General features: G+C 32.4%; 1 protein-coding gene across 5 annotated transcripts in view; it reads left to right on the top strand.

Moving 5' to 3' along the window:
- Positions 1 to 23,754, top strand: part of LOC108366126 (myb-like protein X) — a 57,305-nt gene that overhangs the window by 10,931 nt on the left and 22,620 nt on the right. For all 5 annotated transcript variants that reach the window (XM_017620434.1, XM_017620432.1, XM_017620433.1 and 2 more), the window contains exons 2-7: positions 8,628 to 8,684; positions 17,742 to 17,902; positions 18,830 to 19,141; positions 20,240 to 20,386; positions 20,545 to 20,639; positions 22,670 to 22,952. In XM_017620434.1, the coding sequence (XP_017475923.1) occupies positions 8,636 to 8,684; positions 17,742 to 17,902; positions 18,830 to 19,141; positions 20,240 to 20,386; positions 20,545 to 20,639; positions 22,670 to 22,952 (1,047 nt within the window). In that variant the 5' untranslated portion in view covers positions 8,628 to 8,635. The remainder of the gene's footprint in view (positions 1 to 8,627; positions 8,685 to 17,741; positions 17,903 to 18,829; positions 19,142 to 20,239; positions 20,387 to 20,544; positions 20,640 to 22,669; positions 22,953 to 23,754) is intronic.

A 23,754-nucleotide genomic window follows, 5' to 3' on the forward strand; every position in this document is an offset into this window, starting at 1 on the left:
TTTTGTAGCCCCTTGTTATTGTTATCCGTAAAACGTGAGTTTTTTTGTCGAAATCTTTAAAAATAGCAATTTTTCACTAGCTCTCCATAACTTTTACTAAAAAAATTGGAATTCGGAACATTTGAGGTAGTGTACTACTATTTTATGCGTAGATAATGGAGTCTGAGTTTTACTCCTAAATTTCATGTGGTAAAATTTTGCCAACTCGGATTCTAAGGGTTTCTTTTTTTCGATTTGCGACCTTATTTTGCAGTTTTCGTAAAAAAGGTTGAATACAAGTTGGTAGAGAATCTACCCTGCAGCATTTTTTTTTTGTCTAGATCAGGTCCTTTTCGCAAGATATTTTCATTTAAAATTTGCATTGAAAATAAAAGATTTTTTGTAAATTCTTTTCATTTGTGTTAAATACAAAAACATCAAGCTATCAACGAAGAAAATTTATTGATAAAAAATTTTTAAATGGTCGAATGGCGTGTGTGCAATTGTACATCGTTTTTCCAGATAAGGAAACTTTTCCAAGATATTTTCACTTTTATGTGGAAAAAATTAAACTTTAACAAGGCAAAAATTAAAAGTCTTTTGTAATTTGTTTCATTTGTTTTAAAGCCTGTGCATTTGCCAAATAATTAAGCTAGTAACGATAAAAATTTCTTGATAAATAAACAAGTTTTGAATGGTGAAAAAAATGTGTAATAATTTTTTAAACGACTTCAAAAAAAGGACGTCTCCTTATCCGTTATCAATTCGTCGGAATATTTTTATTTTTTTTTCTTCTGTATGTTACCGCATAACTTTGGACCATGTCAAGCGATTTCGATTTCTATCGGGAAGGTAGTGTCTCACACGTGGTCCCATACTAATTTGGTTTAGATCCGATCATTGGATCATGAAAAAATTAACGGCACTCCTAAATTTTTAAATGAAAATTGAAGTCGGCTGTATTTTTTGCTTAAAAATTACTTGTTTTTTTTTTTTTTTTGTTTAAATATGAGCAGGACATAATGTAACTCATACGCCATATCGTACCTGGCCGTGCTCATACATGGCGTATGAGTAACATTTTCCATGTTAGAGTTCGTTTTTTTTCATTCGCGATGCAAACATAAAATGGAAATATCTTGGGAAAATTACCTGATCCTGGTTCATACAAATGCTATACATTCCCTTGTGCAGGGATGCATAGGCAAAAATAAATTTTAACTATGCCAAAGTTTAAATTTTGATCCGGAATACGCTAATACATTTTTTTCATTGGGCTATAGTTTGTGAAAATTGCGAAATTTCCATAATTTTTGAAAAAAATGATTGAGCTTAATACAACCTTTCAAAATTTCGGTCAAGCTGAGGTAAAGTGAAATAAATAAATGGACATTTTTTGCCTTCATTTCAATATGTATATACCTAGTATCGCTGTTTTGCGTTAAGCGAGTAAAGCGCTTTTTCTAAGGAGCTAATATAAAAAAAAAACAATTCGTTTGAAGTTTGTTGGTAAAAACGAACAAGAGAGAAAAATTTGAGTGCACTTTTCAAACAGTAAGATGACAAAGTAGTACGGTAAATATGTGTATGTTTGCCTTAAAGTTGTGAAAGGGTAAATAATTTTTTTTTTGTCGTGATTGGGTTAATATTGGTTGGTAATGTTGGCTGAATGTTTTAGTTCAAATAATATAAATTAAAGTAATTTGATTTATCGTACTAGGGTGTGAATGAAATACCCACCGAGTTCCCAAAAGTAACCATCAATTAGTTTAACTTTATGGTTGTAATTTATGCTGAGCATCGGGCGATTGAGAAAACTCCAGTGGGGATAAAGCAATTAGCATATGAAAAACGTATTACTAAAGAAATTTCTTCGTATATATGCAAAATTATTGCACTTTTGTGCATTTGCATATACATATCTTGAACGTTGTTCATCGAAGTTGATCGGGGATGTACTAGCATATATATAGGCACTAGTCATAAAGTGCTTCTGCTTGCGACTCCTCCTTTTCAAAACTAACTTCTTCCATAGACGATTCCCAAGCCGCCATATATAAAACTCTAATTTCTTACAAATGCATAAACTATATTAGCTACTTCACTAATTTACATACCCCAGATATACCGATAATTGCCCGTCACACCCCCGATGGATCAGTTCATAAAAAGATAAATGACAATTAAATAAAATTTGTTGAAATCCAAATAAACTATGTAGTGATAATTAATTGACTAAAACCGCCACTTGGGAATCTTAAATGGCATATGAAAAATTCACACACACGACATATTCACTCGGAATTTTTACGGCGAAAGTCACGCAAAATATGGAACTTTTACACTGCTATGCTCAAATAACATATGAAACATACAAACATACAACAAAGATACTACGTTTTCTAGGTAAACTACGAGTAAATAAGTGACAAGAAATATTGCGTATTTGGATTTGCTTATGCGTAAACAAAAATATTATGTCCTTCGTTTTTATGGGGTGGCATGTAAAGACAACACGCAAACCTTAATTACATGTATGTTTAAAAATTTATTTCAAAGCGTATTTTGATACTAACGCGGTTGATTGATATGCATAAATATAAAAACGTTAATGTAGGAATCCATACGTTTCTGCAACAAAAATGAAATTTTGAAAAAAATGTCACTTCCGCCTTTTTGGCGGTTAGGGCTCGATGCATTTAATATATGAGGTATTGTTAGCCTGCAGATAAACATGGCTTTCCGATCGAAAACTATCGATTTTTAAGAATTCTATACCATTTCTACGAAAAGTTGTTTGTTAAATATCAATATTTTTTTTACCAGAAAACTCTGTTTATCTGCAGGAGATTCCCAATAATAATACCCAATTGTTTATTTAACGATTTTTTCATCGCAACTATAATTTATAGGTCCGCCAAAAACCCACAGAAACCCCGAAAAATGCGATGGGGCGACCAATAAAAAATCGTTAGTATTAAAAAGTGGTTAAATAAACAACTTAGTATTATTATTGAAAGTCTCCTAAGGAGGACCAGAGTTTTCCGATCGAAAAATTTGATTTTAAAGAATTCTATACAATTTCTATGAAAAATTTTATATAAAAATATGTACATGGAAAATTTTGAGCGCTTTGAGCGACCTCTAAATATTTTTGATATCAAAATAAAAGAATACGGGTATACTTTTTCGGTATAGAACAGTCCTAGGGGCATTATAGACCGACTTTACTGTTTGGACCACCCTAGTGTACATTCTAATCATAAGCCGATGCATAAATACTTCATAATAGCAACTAAACCGACACTCTTTTAATTACAGCCAACAAGTGGCGCTAAGTATTACATATACACATTTTGTTTTGCCCTCTTTCTTCTATCGAGCGAATGGCATAGCGGAAATGTTTAGATTGGTCTTTCCGCTTGACTTCCGGAATACTTGTGTTATTTCCATAATAGCTCTGAAGAGTACATACTGTATGATAGTACCGGCTCGGCAAAAATATTCGTACTTACAAACATACATGTCTTCATTGAAAAAGAGCTTCTAATAGACATCGCAGGTAGGTGCATAAAATTAGCGCTGACAACTTAATGACGCGCTTACGGACATAGCAAATTGGAAATTACTTGTAAAAATCTGCATACAACAATGAGAAATATAGAAGCGTACATAAATATGTTTAATTTATGAAAACAGTTTCGCTCAACATGGGTATCAGTTTATCAAAAGTAATTAGTATAACTTGGCAAGATCATTCAAAAAATGTCACTGTATAAATGAATCGGTGAGTTCGAGAACCGTACAAGTCCAAAACTAGTTTTTTGTGTTTGGGATCAAAAACAGTTAAAGAGAAAGACATGCACGGTTTTTCTCTCATTTCTTGCTAAGCCTATTTTCGTATATATTTTCTTACGCGCCTTTTTTGCCGTCAATACACTACCGCGCCTATATTAGTGTTTAGTGTCGAAGTACAAAACAGTAGTCGTCTTCAACCTCTCGGTTGTCAAGGGTTAAAAACTTATTTTTTTTTTGTACAAAATGTGGGAAATCATATGCCAATCAATAAAATTCCCACGTTGCTTTATATTACCCTGCCCACCTTTACTTCATATTCGAAATATTTCTGCTTCAAGACTGTATGAAATAAAAGTGTGAAGTGTATGAATTAAATGTAAGCAGGGTAGCACATATACTGCCTTATCCTAAGTTTCGCCTGAAAAAAAATTCACCCAAAAATTTGTCATCCGCCCATCGTAAAACCATGGAAACCAAGAGCGAAAAGTGAACCAGTTCGGGGGAAATAAAACTCATGATAAGGCTGATAATCGTCTTATTTAGCTTTAAATAATGTTTGCCAAACAATTTGTAAAATGGACCACAGTGCAGAGGATATAGTTTCGCTTAAAAAGAAAATTATTATTTTTTAAATTTTTTTAATTTGTTTCTTACAAGGCAAAACACACTGCATTTCGGGTTAATTTTGACCCAATGTTTTACTCACTTTTTTAATTGGCTAGTATGTTTCATTACTGCAATACTTTTGGCCATATAAGATAGCTTGCAATCAATTAAACTTAGCCCAAGAAATAAAACAAAAATCAATCAAGTGAAAGGTTTCTTCCTCAGCCTCGAAGGCAAGCCCATCAGATCATAAATGAATTGTAGGTAATTAAGAATGTAATGTCTGATTGGAAATAAGTGTTTATAATAAACATCTATTCAGTTACACAATTCTACTTGTTTTCTGAATTACTCGTTTTGCATTGGGCCGGTAAGAGGCTCCAAGAAACGGAGGGCAAGGATAAAGATCAGCGCTCCTTGGAAAAGCTGATCGGTGTTTCGTAATTTAAAAAGTGTACATTGGTTAAAGCTTTTGATTTTGCCGCGACATTTTCAAAAACTGTGTCGCGATTCACCTGCTTAAAGTAGTTTTCAAGCTAAGTGCTTCTCTTAAATCGATTTTCAAAAAATATGAAGATCGACGATTTCGATTGTAGAATATTGGATAAAATAGCGAAAAAACACTGTCGAATATATATACTCAAACACTTTTGCCCAGAAGTATTAAAATCGCATTACGACGCTCTCGGTGATTATATTAAACTATTACAGCTTTCGCTGCTTCTTTAGTGAAGACGCTTCAAACTTCACACACTTTTGTTTACTTGGAGCAATGCTGCATACGAAATTCAAGTTCAAAGATACATATTCATTCCAAAACAATTTTTTTCGATTCGCGAGCAATCCGAAATAACGGCATCTCGATTGAAAAGCTTTCGAAATATTTGCATTTTTCGAACGCGTAATGTTGCTCTAGGATTTTTTGATAAAAACATTTCCTTTGAATTGAAGTGGAAAATGGTTTCCACGACGAACATGAAAAAGTCAAAATTCCGAAATCATTTATTATAACGACCGAAAAAATGTAGTCGTTCACAGATAAGGATATTATGGATTTCATTACGCCATGTCCAACCACCACACAAAAAAATCTCTTATGAGCCAACACATTTGAAAAAAATATATGTCATATGTGTAAACTTAGACACTAAAATAGTAAAAAAAACGTAATAAGCAAATTTTTGTAAATTTACTTAGGTCTTTGTTATCGAGTCTCGTTTCAACGGAGTTAAGACTTCTTTAATACTTTGGACCAGTAATTTTATATACTCTTTAGTAGAGAAAAAAATTAGAGGTATACAAGTACGTTTTGGTGTCTCGAAATTCCTAATTTTCAAAAAAATATAATTTTTTTATTTGTCCACATTCGTAAAACATTTCGAACTTATTTTCATTCCGGACATAATATTTTTTCAAAGCGAAAGCTTTTGAATGCACGATTTCAAAATTGGTTCACTGTTGCCACTCTTGAGTATAGCAACACGTATCCCTCATCCTTGCCAAGTACTATTTCGTGCTTCTTTTTACAGACGATAGGAAGGTAAATTTAAATGTGTATAGCCTTGGCTCTGATTTCGCCCACCAAATTTGAAAGTTACAAGAATGCATAGGAAATTTATTTAATTGTAGACCTATTTTCGACAGCCAACATTTTTCCTTACTCAGTGTTTACGTAAGTATGTACATAAATGCAAATGATGGTATGGGTATGAAAATACTTGACCTTGGCATATTTGACAGTTAAATGTGTTTACATATGCGCATATCTGATACTTGAAACACAAGTGGTGCCCATATATAAATATGTATACATATGTTTATGTATTTAATATTGGTGTTCATATATTGAAAGTTGTACAAGGGTAATGTGTGGGTCAGAGTTTGCTCTATGAGGGGTCAGTTTTTAAATTTAAATTGGAACAATTAATTAAATCAACTAAGTCTCACAATAGCACATAATGAGTAATACTCTTCCGGATTTATATAAAAAAAATTATTATGAGTTTACTTTTTTCTGCAGGAAGGAAATTCTACCGAAAATGCTACACAAAATTTAAATATCATCGCACCATTTTCAGAATTACATATTGAAACTGTTTACTCTTTTAGTATAAAGAACTGTGTTGTCAACCAGTGCGATTTTTCAATAATTTTGCACATCTGTTACGAAACCCATGATAATTTTATATGAAAATTGCTCGATTAAATGGCTTTTTGTTAATAGATATTCGAAAAGGATTTTCCAAATTCCACTGGCGCGGATATAGTCTGGCAACTAGATATGTGAGCAGTGGTACTCCACAGGGAGAATGGAGAAGCTGGAACAAAATCGGTTCCGGAAGAACGGGAAAATTATATCAGAATAACCGAAAAAATAAATAAAAAGAACTGAAAAATCATTCAAAAGAACCAAAATTCGGCCACGAAGCGCACTATGGGCAAAATCTTGAGTATTTTGGCATAAAATCTAAATATGAAAATATTAGCACGAAATTCGGTTTAAATATGTATTATAGAGTTCTCAGTTGTCCTGCCAAATTTTGTTCGGTTCGCGGCAATCTATCAAATAGCCTCCTTGTACCCGATCTGCCCGACTTGCAGCAACTTCGTTACTTTTGATGCTATCAACTTGAAATTCACTGTGTTTTAAGCTATTACGATAAAGCATATATTCATTAACACTTTTTTGAGAACCGGAACCCGTCCAGATTCCTGGTTGTCCTTGGAACCGGACTGAACATAACCGGTTCTTTAAACAATCAAAACCGCACATCACTATACCGTAAGTGAAAATCGCTTATAAAATTTGTAAAAGCATCTCGAATAGAAACTGGAGATTAAAACCGAAATGTATTTTGTGTATTTACACCGCTATCGTAAGGCTAATCCTTACCTACGGCGCCCTAGTATGGTGGCCAGCCATAAGCCGGCACTGAAATCCTGCCTCTGGGAAGCAGTGAATGTTACCACAACACTTCTGGAATTTACGTACTTTCGATTACGTATACGCAGTGGTGGCCACGTAGGTTCCTGTACACACAATGGCACTATTCGTCAAATTAACTGTCAATTACTTTCTCACAGAATAAATAAATATGAGCAACAATTAGAAGGCAAATACATTGTTAAGTTAACATGTTAGAGCTAATGAGTGTGGCACTTCATAGGAAACATAAATTACATATTTGCCTATATCGGGCATAAGCCAAGGCTTTCCGACTAAATATACATATAAATAAATTTAGCAGTCAATCAATTTCCATTGAATGCCTTAAAAGTGTGCCATGGGTAGATGTTATACAATTACTTGCTATTTTGATTATCTGCTTGACTTTGTTTTTGTTTTGCTGCCATGCACTTAATTTCCTAGGCGGTTGATCAGATCTACCAGAAAACCCAAAAAAAAAAAAGACTAGAATAAAAATAAAATAATCGAAACAGCGTTTTTTGTTCCACGTCAAAATCCTTTCACTACATGGACTTCATTACACTCAAATTTAAATAAGAAGAAATGTCGCATTTAACTTTGACCAACAAAAGCTAGAGTCCACCAGAGTAAAGTGTGCGCCTCTCTCCTTGCTAGCTATACAAACAGCCTTTCAGCGCTTGGCTTCCGGCACCTTGCCTGCTCTGATGGCTAACTAGACGGCCACGTTGGCCAGCCGCTGATTTGTTGGTCACTCAGGTTGCCAGCGGCGATATGCTACTACATGGCTAATGGTAATGGTAATGACGTTGTATATTGAAATTTTCGACACCTTTTGGCCGGCGACTTGTAGACTAAAAGCACATTTCGAAATCAGTTATTGGCCGGTAAGCGCTGTTAAAAGACGTGGGTGCCGAATTTATTGAATCGCTGACGTGAGCGAAGTGTTTGTGAGCAATTAGGACACACCTAGGAAATAAACTAATTTATTTAGGTGAAATACTAATTTGGCAGCCTGTGATTTGTATCGATTGTTGGTCGTCGCTAGCAGAAGTATTTGGTTTTATTGATTTTGTAAATGGATTCTTGGTGGAATTTAGTGAATATCAGCAATGTTATTTATGCTATTGTATTTATTTCCCTTGTACTGAAGTTCATTTATTACAGAGTATAATCTAAACTATGTAGTGATAAACATTAAAATACAAAATTTTCTAATAAATTCGAATTTTTAAATGAAACTGTATTCCTAATAAATATTATATATATACTCTTATTTTTTTTTTATTAAAATTACGTTTTTTTATTCCTTTTTCAGTTCTACCAATGAATGGACAAGCTTCAAATCAAGGACGAAAGCGTCGAGACGGAGATGGTAGGAAAATAAACTTAAACTTAGCTATGTGAAAAAAACAACTAAAATTTATAATTGGAAAGTAATATTTCGAAATCGATTAATTAGCTAGCTGGAAACCATAAGTTCCACGCACTAACATTTACTAATATCAGAATTCAAGGTATTTTTTAATTTAATTTTAATGAGCTGGCTTTAGAATTCTAATCAAGAAAAAACACACAAAAAAAAAATCTATCTGACTAGTCGATTTTTTGGTATGAACGTGTCGAAAAATAGACTGCTGTATGTAAAAAATTTTTTGGTTGGAGCTTTTGTTTCATGGACTGGATATGAAGAGACGGCTAACTTAAGAGCAAATGGCAGCTAAAGCCTTTATCGCAAAGGTATACTGGGCACAAGTTGATATTTGGCTGTTTGTATGTGAAATAGGAAAGTGGAGATGGCCAGTGCAGCCGAAATATATTAGTAATTCCACGAGTAAGAATTCCAAAAGTTCTCAAGGAATTCCACAATGGTCCCAAAGGAGGACAGCTGGAAAACACGACACCTCTGGAGAAAGTCAAGCAGACGGTCTATTGGGTTGGTTGTTGTTAATCAGCAACGGATTGTGAAACCCCGCGGCTAGATGAGAAAGTATAACTTCAGTGACCATTTCGAGCGGATTATGGAGTATTTTAGCACATGGAGGTATATACGATTCTAAAGCAGAAAGCTAATATCGTAGCGGAGGTATTCACTTACAATTGGATTGCGAGATACATACGGTGTACCTATAGAACTACACTCTGATCAAGGAAGAGACATTGAGTCGGTATTATTCCTAATAATGTGCTAGATACTGGCTATCAGAGAAACTCAAATAACGGCTCATCAGCCCCACTCAGATGGCATGGTGGACCGGTTCAAGTGGACCATAAAAGAGCTTTTGTAAAAGGTCGTGGACAAGTATGAGAAAAATCGAAATGTCCACAAACACACCTTTATTTCTGATGAGATATCGGGCAGTCGTGCATGAAACGACGAGGAAAACTTTTTTAAAAGTAATTTTCGGCAGTGAACTTCCTTTGCCTAGTTGCCTGAAATTTGGAGCCAAAAAAGGCGTTTTTGACATTTTTGAGCTTCTGTAAAATAATAAATTGATATAATATATCTTTCTGTGTAGCAGGATATGAAAGGCTAAACACTATCTTTTAAGAATCAAAATCAAAAAAATCCTGTACAAATATTTGAAGTAGAACTCGAGGTTTCATGGATTAATCTCCAAATACCGATGGACACTGACTCTAACAGCGGAAATGAAGACGACAAAGACACCTTAAAAAACCAAGTAGCTTGAAAACTAGAGCCAATTAAAAATTTTCAAGATCAGATTCGGGCTCTACGGGACAAATCCTAAAAGGATCGGCTGTAATATTTAAGTCAACAGAAATTTGTTGGGCATAGGATTTGGGAGTCTTCGATTAATTAAAGGACAATCGTATCAATATGGTACAAAAAGTTCGTAAAAGGATTTGAAATGGAGAAACTAATAGATTCGAAAATGTTTAAGCCAAAATCTTCAAATTTTCTACGTATTTTTTTTTTGTACAAAAATAAAAAAAAAACTTACTTGATGCAATTTTTACCCCATTTGCCGGTTTCCAGCTAGTTGCCGATTTTCGATCACCAAATCTACGTGCATTTAAGTGTTACAAGAATTTTATTCATTTGATTTTTAAAGTTGTTCTTTTGTCATCGTATATATGTAGTTTATGCAGTTTGCTTATTACGCTTTCACGCTTCAACTGTGCATCATGAAATTTTGCGCACAAATCACAAAGTTCTATTTAATCCTAATTAATTCAAAAATATTTTAAAAATAAAGCGGTGAAAGTGTTTTAGAATTAAAGCAAACTTAAACATGGCCCGTATGACACCCGTATTTAGGATATTTCCTTTAACTCAAACAAATTTATTTCGAATTATTAAACAGTTGGCAAAAATCTTCAAAAATATTTTTGAAATAAACCTTTCTCGTTTTACACCTATATTAAAATATTTCATTTACCGTAGTAATTGAATTGATTTGGAATTTCCAGCCAGGTGGCAACCTTCGTCAAAAATTTTCCGAAATAAATTAACTTGTTGAATAAATTGATCTTGTGCAAAAAAGTGGCAACTCTCTTCACGAATATTTTCGAAATAAAGCTTTCTCGGGCCTCCAGTTAGTTTGATTCCCATTCAAAATATTTCATTTGACTTGTTGATTAAAATCATTTTGAATTCAAAAACAGGTGGAAATTATTTTCCAAATAAAGCTTTCTTAAAGTTCTCTCGCTTGATATGCACATTAAAATATTTAGTTTTACTTTTTTTTCAATTTTTCCTAATAAACAATCGTGGTACAATGCTCAATAAAAAAAAAAAAAAAAAAAAAAAAAATAAAATTTTACTTTTAATTTAAATTGATTTCAACATTTTAAACTGATGACAACCCTATTCAAATTTATTTCTAAATAAATATTTTCAGAATCCCTTTAAGCGTGAACCAACAAGAAACAAAAATAATTACTAAACTATTTGAAACCCAAATTGGTTAGGTTATGTTGCAGTGGTATCGATGTAACGCTACGAGCCAATCACTTGGTGTCAAATAGATCCATATAATATCGATTCTCGAGAGTTTTCAGGATCGGTTACGTAGTAAATATGAGCCAACATACTTAAATTTTTATCTTATAAAAACTGGGCATTAAAGCGGATATTTGCTTTTTAATCTCACCTCGCGTGTCCTCGGTACTGCCCAACGTTAGCCTCTCTTCCCGAATGTCTAATAATCTGCACAAGCCACGCGTGCAGGAAATAGCACACAGGCTACATGCCGCCCATTGTGCTATTTAACGATGCTCCCACCCTATCGCAGCATAATGATATCGTTTCTTACCAATTCTCATTAGAAAATATTCCAATGCAATAAGGAGGGATTCCAGGCACTACCTGACGAATTTTGGATGAAAGATCAGTAAGACCAGCGCCCTGATTGCAGCTTGGCTGTCAGAATAGATGCTTGCCTTGGATGGTTCAGGGAATTAAACAAACAAACATTAGACGGTCTCATGGTTTTTTTCAAACCGCATGCATATCGTGCAATAACCGTGAAAATAACTTAAGCATTGTTTTTTTTTTTTTAAATCTCGCATGTTGTGCATTTTTGCATCAAAAAGTAGATTTCGAAAAAAATCATATATTATTTTCGCGATCAGGGATCGATATGTCGACTTTCTCGGATGCCCTTCGTTCTTTGGCAATCTGAAGAAGTGGAAATTAGGAGATATTCTTACTAACCAAGACAAAACTTATTTACAAATGAAGCTGTGTATTGTTTTATATGTTGGCCGAATCCAATAAATGACGTTATTGGTTTCTTTCTGCACTTATTGATGCCGATTGGAAACGCCAAATGATGCCAAGTCCTTATCTAATTGATTTTTTTTTTATCGTCTGCCGCCACCAGCGGGTACAACGTTTCTCAGAGATTTACAAAAAGGTTTTTTTTTGGTAAGTTTACATGTGAATGATTCTTAAATACGAATTTGTTAACCCGCTCCTGAATTTAGAAAAGATCACGGTGTAAAAATCCCGAGCTTATCTTATGATTTAACTTTTATCGGGCAGTTAAAAATATCCGCGATGTCGAGAAAGTTTCTTTCTCCGAATGGTTTTTAAATCCATGCTTCATCTATCCATGTAATAATAGTGCATAGATGATCTTGGGGAATCCCGAAACGTATACAAACTAATTAATGCGAATTATGAAAAAGCATCCGCGAAGTGCAGAATATAAGCGCATTTCAAAGAAAAAAAATCGGCAAACAAAAATTTGCTTTACTTAAACAAAAGTGTGGTTAATATTACCAAGCCAATGTTGAAAATATCATTGTTATTTAATATCACAGGTTTACCAAAAAAAAAAAAAAAAGTGTTTCTGCATATTGAATCAAACCTCTATATTCTTAAGTTATTCAGCGTCAGGTTCGAGGTCATTTGAAGGTCAAGTAGGAAAACAAATTTATTCAATACAATTTTTTTTTGTTTGTAATTCTTCAAGGCCAGCTACATGCCATGGTCATCCCAAGGTCAAATTCAGAAGAATTGTATCGAATTTTCAGATTTTTTGAATGCATTTTTCCCTCCTTCACCTTCAAATGACATCGAACCTGACGTTATGGAGGCTAACAGACCTCAGGACGTCGAATAACATAGGCATATAGTGGTTTAGTTTAATATGCATGAACCTCTTTTTTTTAAAGCTGCGTATTAAACAAAAATCTCATTGATTCCTTTTCAAGTTTGAATTTGTTAATATTAACCAATATTTGTTTGATTTTTTCTCAGTGAACGCAACAGCTGAAATGTTCTAGTTTTGAATATTCACATGAAAATAGCTATTAAGACAGGGTTTATGCGATGGAAGTAAATAAGTTATTATTTCAATTTGTTTGCGCTTGTTATATTACATATGTACATTAGTCTGGAGCACTGTTCATGCAGAAGAAAAAAATTGGTACTATTTTTCGGAATTATAAAACTTATTATATTTTATTTATATTTAAATTTACACCAAAATATTTCCGAAAAATATTAAGATTTGGATGAGCTTGACCGATTTGAAAATACTTTCAAAAATTGAGTTTTTCATAAGCCACACTGATTTTTAAATATATTTTTCCAAAAAATCCCTTCAGATGAAAGAAGAGTTTGAGCTTAAAAGGTCTGCTTAAGAATGTTTAAAAATTGTATCGACGGCATCAAAATAGAGAGGTTTTTGGAAATATTTTCAAATCGGAGCAGCTTACTTAATCTTGATAGTTTTCTGAAAGTATTTGGTCAAAGTCTTAGACTCTAGCAACTTTTACAATTCCTTTTTAAAGCCGCCACTTTTTTTGGTGAGGCATTCTAATGCATGTATATCCCAGATGATTCATTATTATAGCGTAGCAATAATCAATGCTGGCAATGGAAATTTTTAGGTCAGTCGTATATATTTGCTTGTTTACCACAACCTACAAATGCCTTCAACAATCTATTCCCTAGCCACAGTCTGCGGTCAATTGAAAGCATTATTTTACTTCTAAGCAATTGTTTTATTTACGCTCGTCTACCATATTTTGTTCAAAACAATATCTTAACCTTCGAACTCGCCCGCACACATTTTATTGACTAACTGAATTGTTGCCGTTTCTCTCTGCAAACTAACCAACTGCGTTTTCCTTTAGTCAAGGAATTAATTATTTATAAGCTAATTGAATTTTTCAATTAGTTAAACAGTCAGATGAAAGTTGAGTGGTGGGGTAATGCATGTGAACGTTTTAACAATAAGTTATACATACATACATACAAACAAGTATTTACATGCATTTGTTCCTATACATATAGCTTATATGCAAGTAAATATGGAGGTGTGTGTGTAGCATCTGACATCAAATTCAAAATTAGAGTAAGTTAAAAAATTTAGAATTGGCTGTTACAAACATGTTACGTTAGTATGTAGAGCATTCCTAGCCTTACATGGGGTACGTAACTACATATGTACATAGATAACTATATGTCTAATAGGGAATTTACATGATTCAACTTTCACAGGCGATTAGTTGAATCAAAGGTTAAACGAAAGTAGGCAGCCGACCAACTTCATTGAAAGCGATTAGTTGAAAGGCAGTTTACACCAGGCCATTGTTGCTTTCAATTAAAAATCGCCTCATGTAAATTCCCTATAAGCACCACATTTTATGGTAAACAAATGCCTTGGCGTATAAGCAACATTTCATATTTTTTGGCAGCGTGCGGCCAGGTCTACATGGCGTATGAACAACTATTCACTTTTTGCGCGGGAAATTAAAGACTATTCCGCTTTGGTACGGTTTTGAGTTCCGCTTTTGCTTTTGTAAAAATATTTTGCCTTAAGCTAATTCACTTTCTCCCGTCTCGTATTACACTCGCAAACATAATTGGCCGCGGAAATAAGTTTACGCGTCTTTCCTTGCCGTCAACTATGTTGAGCCTTTCTTCGCCGAAGTTTTTTTTACGCGTCTTTTTTTCGATGTCTACTTTGAGCTCGCGTTTTTATTTGTTTCTAATGGCGATATCTGATTTTTGGTGGAAATAACCACAAGGAGGTGCCTCAGGAGGTCTTAACTCAGTGGCACTTCTTCTGGGAAAGAACTTTTTAATAAAATTTTCACTTAATTTTGGCATTTTATTATTTTAAAAAGAAAATCTTTTTGTTTTTTTAATTTCATTTAGTATTCATTTTATGTTTTTTTTTTGTTTTTGCTTCTTTCCTAATTGAATTCTCTATAAATTTTTAGAAGTTATTCTCTTAAAAAGAATGATGTTTCTTTAATTATATTTAGTTTTAAGGAACTTGCTTTATTTTTTCTTTTTTTGAATTAAATTTTTCCGTTTTTAATGCCTATAAATATCTATTTTTAAATATTTCGATAGTTTACAATTTTTAGTACTTATTTTATTTGTTTTTTCTTTTTTTAATGTAATTTGCTTTCCTTCTGTTCGTTTAATTTTCTTAGAATTTTAAGATTTTGTAGCTTTAAAAAGAAAAATATATAGATATATTTTAATTTAATTTTATTTATTTATAGATAATTTTTTTTTAACTTTCAGATATTATTCTTTTGAAAAGAAGAATATTTTTGAACTCAATTTAATTTTTAGGAAATTATTTTATTTTTTCTTTTTTGGTTTAAATTATTTCTTCTGTTACTTAAATTTTCTTTTAATTTATAGATTTTAAAGTTTAAAAAGAAAAATATTTGTCTTTTATTAGTTTCGTTTCCTTTTAAGTTTTAGATTTTATTGTTTTAAAAACGAAAATATATAGATTATAATTCCATGTAGTTTGTAGGATTTTATTATATTATTTTCTCTTATTTTAAATTTTATGTGCTTTTATTTTTTAGTTTTTTTTTTGATAATTTTATTTTGAAATATTATTTAATTTTTAAGTACTCTTTTCTTCTTCTTTGATCTATTTTTTTCTTTTTCTTATATAATGTTACAAATCTATTAATAAAAAAAAAATACTTTTTCAATCACATTTAAGTTTTAAAAATGCTTTATTTATTTTCATTTTATTTACTTATTTATTTATTTATTATTTTTATTAATATACATGCGCATTTTTTAATCTAGTTTGATTTCAAAAAAAACCCGTTTCAAAAAGGCGAACAGATTAACGCTAAGACCTCCTCGTTGGCAGATCTACCAATTAGTCCTTCGAAAGACGGTAAAGAGCTTTCAACATTGTTGCCAGAATTACCGATGACTGCGGTGAAGTGGTGAGTTGAAAGACAGTTGCCAGAATCGCTTTGTAAATCTACCGATGCCTTTTCCTAGAACTTTACAAATTTCAAAGATCATTTGCTGGAAGGTCGGCGTAGAGAGAGATTGGCTCTTTATCGGAAATTATGCCTCTTCTTCACCCTCTTTTCAGACTACTAGACAAATGTTGGAAAAAGGGATGTACCACTTCTTATTCGTCTTGACCGCTCCTCTTTCAGATTTTTCGGAGTAATGATTTTTGTCGCAGCTGACGAGACGAGGAAGAAGTAGACAGCATCGAGCACTATCTCTGACACTGCCTTATCTTGGCCAGGAGGTGCAGCTTAAATCAAAACAAATTCAGACGAAGTGCAACTGAAAAAAAAAATCAGCTTTTCTTGCAACGCTGCTCGTCGATATAGTTCTGGATTTTCAAGATAACTAGGCTGGGCCTAATTTAGGACTTTTTCAGAAACATTTCGAGACTAGTTCGGGACCAGTTCGGGGCTAGCTGAGGATTTTTCGGGTTTAGTTCGGGACCATTTCGGGACTACTTCCGGACACAGACGCTTACAAATCGAATTTCATGAGTACCTGGAAATTACTACTAGTTTTCTATACAAAGACCACTTGGTGGTTCCATTTCTAATGAATGGAAGGAAACAAATAGCTGTCGCCACTGTTCGTAGTACACTGGAGCCTTAATTTTGATAAATATATATATATTTTTTTTTAATGAAAGCTTATAAAATTAGCACGAAAGACACCAGTTGAGCCCGATATTTGAATTTTTGTTTGTTTCTATTCAATTTTTTAGTGCAAAGTGCTAAAAAAGTACATACTAGAAACTAGTTTAAAACCATTTTAGAGTTCCTTCAAAACTAAAAAAAAAAGTTTCACAAGAAAAATTTGAAATGTTATAAAAAAATGTTCACCAAAATAAAAAATTTTTTTTTTTTAATTTTTTAGAAAAATTTTGGGTATGCAGTTTTCGAGAGTCTAGATCATTAACTTGTAGTATGTATAACAAAATAATTTCAATTTGGTGAAAATTTATAAAATTTAAATTTTGTTTCGTTTTTGGGAATCCTACAAGGGTTTTCAATTACATACTTTTTATTATGTAACATTTATTAACTGGAACAGGAAAACTAGTTTTCTTCAAAATTGCTACTAAAAAATTGTAATTAAATAAAAATTCAAAACTCAGACTCAGCTGGTCTCTTGAAAATTTTATTAGCTATCATTATAAAAAAAATATTAAATTGAGTTAAAAATGAAGGCTCCAGTGGATTGTTGACACTAAATTCCGCTTTTGAACCACTGTGCAATGGTATCACAATGGGCCTTTTCATCCTACATGTACCACCGTTTTACCGAAAACAGTTATTTTAATATACGCTGGGTCATAGCCATGTCCTAGGAACGATAATACAAGTTCTTGTTGTAAAAGGGAAAAAAAAATATTTGCAAGGAAAACACTCAAAATTAATTTGCCAGCACTTAATATACTTAAAGAAGCTATGCAAGGGATTTTCCTTTATTTGTAGCAAATTTTCAAACGCAATTGCATGCCAACATGCCACAAGTGTAGAGTTACAGCCAAAGGGGAATACTCGAAAAATAGTTTTAATGATAAAAGTACTTTCTATAAGTTAAGAAAACTACATTAAGTAGTTTGTTAAAGTTTACATTCCCCAAATGTGCAGTTAATTGAATTTTCACACACATTTCGCTTTACCTCTGTTTCTTCCACAGATTTTTCAGTCAAACTATCAACTATAAGAATATGGATGCACGAAAAGGATATTGGAAAGTTGACGCGCATCTTGTGGGCGGGGCAAGGCAGTCGACTGTGTCAACAGGCGAGCACAAATCCGCGTGTAAAACGATTTCTGGCAGCGGTGCCGTATGTGATGGTAAGTTGGTGTGAATGAATGTTTTTATTTTCGCTTGGTGTAAAAAATCATTTAATACTTGTTTTTTACAATAAAAAATAAAACAAAAACTATGTAGATTTTTATACACCCATTTCTTTTATTGTTCTTGAGAAACTGCTGCTGTCACGATACTAAAAAAGTTTTGTATGGAACTTCTTGGCCCGGTGGCATCATACACAGTTATCTACCACGTTTTATCACACGTCTTATTCTAAAAATCATATAATTTAAAATCAATTAAATATTGGCGTGGAAGATTTTTACACAGTACTCCTTATGCGCATATATATTACCTTTTTCAAGTATATAACAATTTAAGAATGAATTCCGGGTGTGCCAATATAATTTGTAAAATGGGGTTTTAGTTTCTAAAATCATAGTCATATTTTAATCAGTGCAATTTTTTTTTTCGTTTGGTGGCACACTGTTGTTATTACACTAGATGCGTTAGTTGTGGCAAGGAGAACATTTTCACCTTTTAATTTTAACATTTTGAAGAGTCTTAAATTATTAAAATAAAAAACAACCTTTTTTTTAAATTTGGTGGCACACTCTTGAAAGCTCACAGATATGTTGAATTTGATGCCAACGTCCATTGCCTATAATATGAACATTCTATTTGAAAACTTCCCAAAGTTGTAAAAAAAAGCAATTATGATTGTTTTCGAGTGATAATGAAAAAATGAATAATTTCGGTACTTTTTCGCCCAAAATAAACGTTTTAGCGCTAAAATTGTTCAAATACTTGATTCATTTTTTATTCGAATTATTTCTGGTACGCCATTGATTAAAATACACGCAATAGTAATACTTTAGCGTTTTTTTTCTGGCGAGAGCAGGTGAAACTAAAAAAAAAAACAACTCGTGCTATTTGCTCATATTCAACTACACCTTTCATATTTTTAGAATTCCATCAAAGATGTGCATCAGGCTGTTATCGACAATAATCTGGAAACGTTACAAGCGAAAATGGAGCCACCAGTGCCGCCCGCTCTCATCACATGTCGCGATGCGAATGGCCTCAATCTCATACACAAGGCAGCGGGGCTTGGTCATACAAAGATACTCGAGTATCTGATTGGCATCTGGCCGGATGGCGTTGCTGAGACGGATATAACTGGCAAAACGCCATTACATTGGGCGGCTAGTCATAAGAATAATATGCGCTGTTATACGCTGCTCACGCAAACCGGCTGCGATGAGGAGGCCATGGATTATGTAAGTACAAACGAACGAGCTTATATGTATGTCATTGCTGTTATTCTATGTAATACCTAGTACACTGCTGCACAGTGGTTCAAAATTGCCATTTTGTGTTCACAATTCACTGGAGCCGGTTTTTGAATTTTTGTGTATTTGTATTAATTTTTTTTTTTTAGTGCAAAGTGCAGAAAAAGAAGCAATTTTGAAGAAGCTCGATTATCCTTTTCAATAAATAAAAGTTGCATAATAAAGTTTGAAACGATTGTAGGGTTCTCCCAAAATGAAAAAAAAAAAAATTGAAATGTTTTAAAAAAAAATTTCACAAAATTTTTTTTTTGGTTTTTGGTTTTTATAAAAATTTTGGCTAATAGTTTTTTTCGTTACAGGTACAAAATTCACAGAAAATTTGAAACGTTTTATAAAAAATTTTCCAAAAAAAAAAAAAAATTGAAATGTTATAACAAAAATTTTCACAAAATTATTTGTTTGGTTTTTGGTTTTTATAAAAATTTTGGCTAATAGTTTTTTTCGTTACAGGTACAAAATTCACAGAAAATTTGAAACGTTTTATAAAAAATTTTCACAAAAAAAAAAAAATTTTTGAGTTTCTATGAAAACGTTGGGTATGCAGTATCATTAAATTTTTTTGCTAACATTTCGAGCACATCTGCATGCTAAATGGGAAATAAAAGCGTTTATTATATTATTAAAAATCAACGCGAACCCTTAGCCACTGAAAATATTTATTGACTGTAACAGGTGACTCGATTTTCTTCAAAATTGCTACTTTTGCTGCCCTTTGCACTAAAAATTTAATACAAACAAACAAAAATTGAAAAATCGGGCTAAACTGGTCTCTTGCAAATTTTATTAACTTTTATTAGAAACTAATCAAATTGAGTGAAAAGTGAAGACTCCAGTGAATTAAGAAAACTAAATTCCAGTTTTGAACCTCTGTGCGCTGGAGTAACCTTTCAGTAATTGCGTGCCAAGCGCGTTAAAATGTCATGCCGTAATTGGAAACAAAATTACTTTTGAATTTGAATTGTGATTTTCAGATGTTTTTCGAAATCATTCGTATTCTTGTGTTTTTTTTTGCTTGCCTATTTTTAGAAAATGAAATCGCCTACTTACTATCGTCACAAGCCTAACGATATTGAACGTGCGTTTTTGGTTTATGTGCCGGAGGCGCCACGCGTTTCACCAGATGTCGCCACCGATTGGGAGGCGTTGAGTGAGGATGTCGGCGATGGTGGCAAGGTGAGTTGTTTTTAAATGCGAGAAATTATTTGAGAATTTCATTTTATTAAATTTGACTTGCATATATGTATGTATATATTTATGTATTTATGCATGTACACATTTTCGTTTTCGGTTTGTTTGTTCCTTTTATCCCGTTGTGGTTCCGTTTTAAACAGAAACTTGATATTAAAATACCAGATACTAACGGTATTCATGGTCACATCATTGACGAAAGTATTGAAAATATATCCGAAGTTGATTTAAACGATGGGTAAGTATGGGCGTTGATTGTGTAGCTATAGTTGGTAGCGGTTGAACTGTTAAGTAGAGTTTAAAAATGTTTTAAAATGATGTTAATTTTTGGAAGTTAAAATTGAAAACTAAAACAAGTAATACCAGGATTTGAAACAGCTTAAATAAGTCTTTATTTCACCAATTTGATGTTGAATTAAAGTGTAGATATTTTTTTTTTTGATTTTCATTTCACAATCATCATGAAATATGTAAATTATCGTTTTTTTCACAAAAAATTTTCATTAAAAATGGCCTCATGCTAAATAAAATTGTTTATTATAATTGTTATACGGCCATAAATAACAAAAATAAACAAAAATAAATCATCATCAATTTTAACATTTTAAATAAAATTAATACAAAAAATTTTATAAAGTGATATTTTCTTAAAATTTTTGCTTTTATTTTTTATGAGCTTGGGTGTTATATTTACTAAAATTTTAATTTATATTTTACATCTATTTATTTTTACTTTTAATATAAAAAATTAATTTTTTATTTCTTAAGTTTTATTATTATGTCAAACTTTTATATTTGGTTTTGCGTTATTTCAGGTGAATTTAATTTTTTATTGATTTCCTTTTCTTGCTTTTGTTTTATATTTTATCAATTTTGTATTTTTTTATATTTTTTTGTTTTCATTTTGATTTTTATTTTAAATTTTTTTTATATTACCCTATTAATTTTATTAGTTTCACTTGCATTATTTTTAATTTTTTATTAAATATTTTTTAGCTGAAGATGGCACAACGCCGAAACCGGTTTGTCTGCAAACCAAACTTGACAAGGGATGACGGAAGTTCGTTCCAAAATAAATAATTTTTTAGCCTTTATTTTCCTGTTAATTTTTATCTTAAATTTGCATGTTATTTTTTATTTAGTTTTTATTATTTTATATTGTCTTGGTTTTTAATTTTTGTTTTTACTTTAATATACATAAATCTGCGTACTCGAAAAATTCTGTAAAATTTGATTGAGCTTTCCCGATTTTTTGTAATTTTTTAAACCAAACTTTCATACTCTGTGCAAAATTTAAAAAAAAAAACAATGAGTAGATACTGTATGTATATACATATATCGACATAAATGGGATCACCAGAAAATAATTTGCCAGGTGTAATCACAAAGTTTTGTGCCTTTGCGTTAGTGCTGCGGAGATTGTTTCTCATTCAAGACCTATTCACTCATTCTTACATTGATCTGCTTGCTCTGGTGCAAGGTCAATTGGTCCGATGAAAAGTATGTACTAGGGTGATTGACTCGGTTCTTCCAAACCGGTTTCCAACGATTTTTTTTTTTTTTTTAACTTAATTTTTCGTATATCGAACAAACGGGCTTTTTTTTATACCCGAGCTCACTTGTACCCAAGGGTATTATAACTTTGTTCACATAACGGTTGCTTGTAACAGCCAAAACGAAACGAGATATATATAGACAAATGTATACATAAATGCTCAGAATGAAAAATCGATTAAGCGGTGACTGTCTGTCCGTCCGTCTGTTCGCCTAGGTTGCTTAAGAAAAAATTTTAAAATTTGAATTGTAAATCTGAAAGTTATCAGAGTAACTATGCAAAAAATAGTACGTTTTTAACTTTAAAAAATTTTAGGTTTTAAGCTTTTAAGTTATGAAGTGTGTGCCGTACCCGCCTTAAAATATATTCCTCCAAAAATTAACATCTTTCGTACACAATAAATTTTTATGAATTTTATTTTGGCAACTCATCTTATCATTACTTAGGGAATGAAGCTTTTTGATTTAGCTAATAAAGAGCGATGAAAAAAGCTCCTTAGATCTAGCAAAAAAATCAGTAATGCAAGAATTTTTAATTAGTTTTAGTTTTTATGTAGAGCCTTTGATGAATTTTTTTTGAATTTTTGTATAACAAGTAATATTTTTCCAAAAACACCAAATCCACAATACCATCCACCAAACACACACACACACCACACAACACACACGAAATCGCTTCAACCATTTTCTGCGCCACAAAACATGATCATAAAGCATAAGCGCCACAGAAGAAGAACAGCCCGCAACGCCAATAACCAATGGCACCGCCAGTGACTCAATACCGCAGACACCAGTGAAAGACGATGATAACGATGAACCGGCTGATGAAGAAGATGGTGAAGGTGCGATACCCGTAAATGAAAATGCTGAAACGGAGGCAATCAATGGCAATGCCAACGGCGAAACCGAGGAGGTTGAAGCGGAAGCTGAGGACGAGACTGCGTCTGAGGCTGCCGAAGAGGCTGCTGAGCCTGAGGTAGAGGCCATTGAAGGCGAGGTAAGTTGTGCATTGCCGCGCTTTAAGCGTTCATAAGTTCTAACATACATTTTGTATAATCATTTACACTGAATGTCAATTGCTTTTGAATTTTAACCAAAAATGCACTTAGAGTTATTAAGGCTTATTGCTTATTGCTCTTGAATCTGGCAGGCGTTTAGAAAATTCTACGTACTGCTGTAGTTCGCTGGGTAAATGTTTGCTCAATGTTATGCACAGCTGCGTACGTACACAACAGCTTAGAATGCTTTAGAATTTCTTTTTGCACAATTTAATTTTAAAAAGTGAAATGAACTTTTTTATGCAACTATGTAAATAGCAGCAGCGTTGTTTTCGCTTCTGCTTACGAAATTTTTCTTATAAATATGTATGCCTTGTTTGGAAAAAATATGTACCAGAAGAATAGAAATGGATTAGAAGAATTGAATTAGTGCAATTTTTTAGCAAACTGTCAAAAGTAAGCTATTGTCGGCCTTGATGCGTCTTTCTATTTTTCGATGTTTTTGATATTCTTTTGGAATTCTTATATGTTTTCGAAACTGAATACACCTAATTACAAATCTAAATACATCATTTTTTATTTTATTCAACACCATTTCTTTTGAAATCGTTTTTTGTGTTTTCGGCAGCGGCTTCAATCACTTCTCTACAAGAATATATCTGTTGGCTTGAATTACTTTTTTCCAACTTTTGTGTTAATTTAATGAGTATTTAACAAATTTTTGATCTTTGAAAAATAATAAAATTTTAAATACATGAACATTTTTTGCTTTTTTAAACTAAAACGTACAGAAAGATATCA

This window comes from Rhagoletis zephyria, unplaced genomic scaffold (assembly GCF_001687245.7).
Source record: "Rhagoletis zephyria isolate East Lansing unplaced genomic scaffold, Rhagoletis_zephyria_1.1 Rzeph_scaffold_02158, whole genome shotgun sequence".
Taxonomy (NCBI): Eukaryota; Metazoa; Arthropoda; class Insecta; order Diptera; family Tephritidae; genus Rhagoletis; species Rhagoletis zephyria.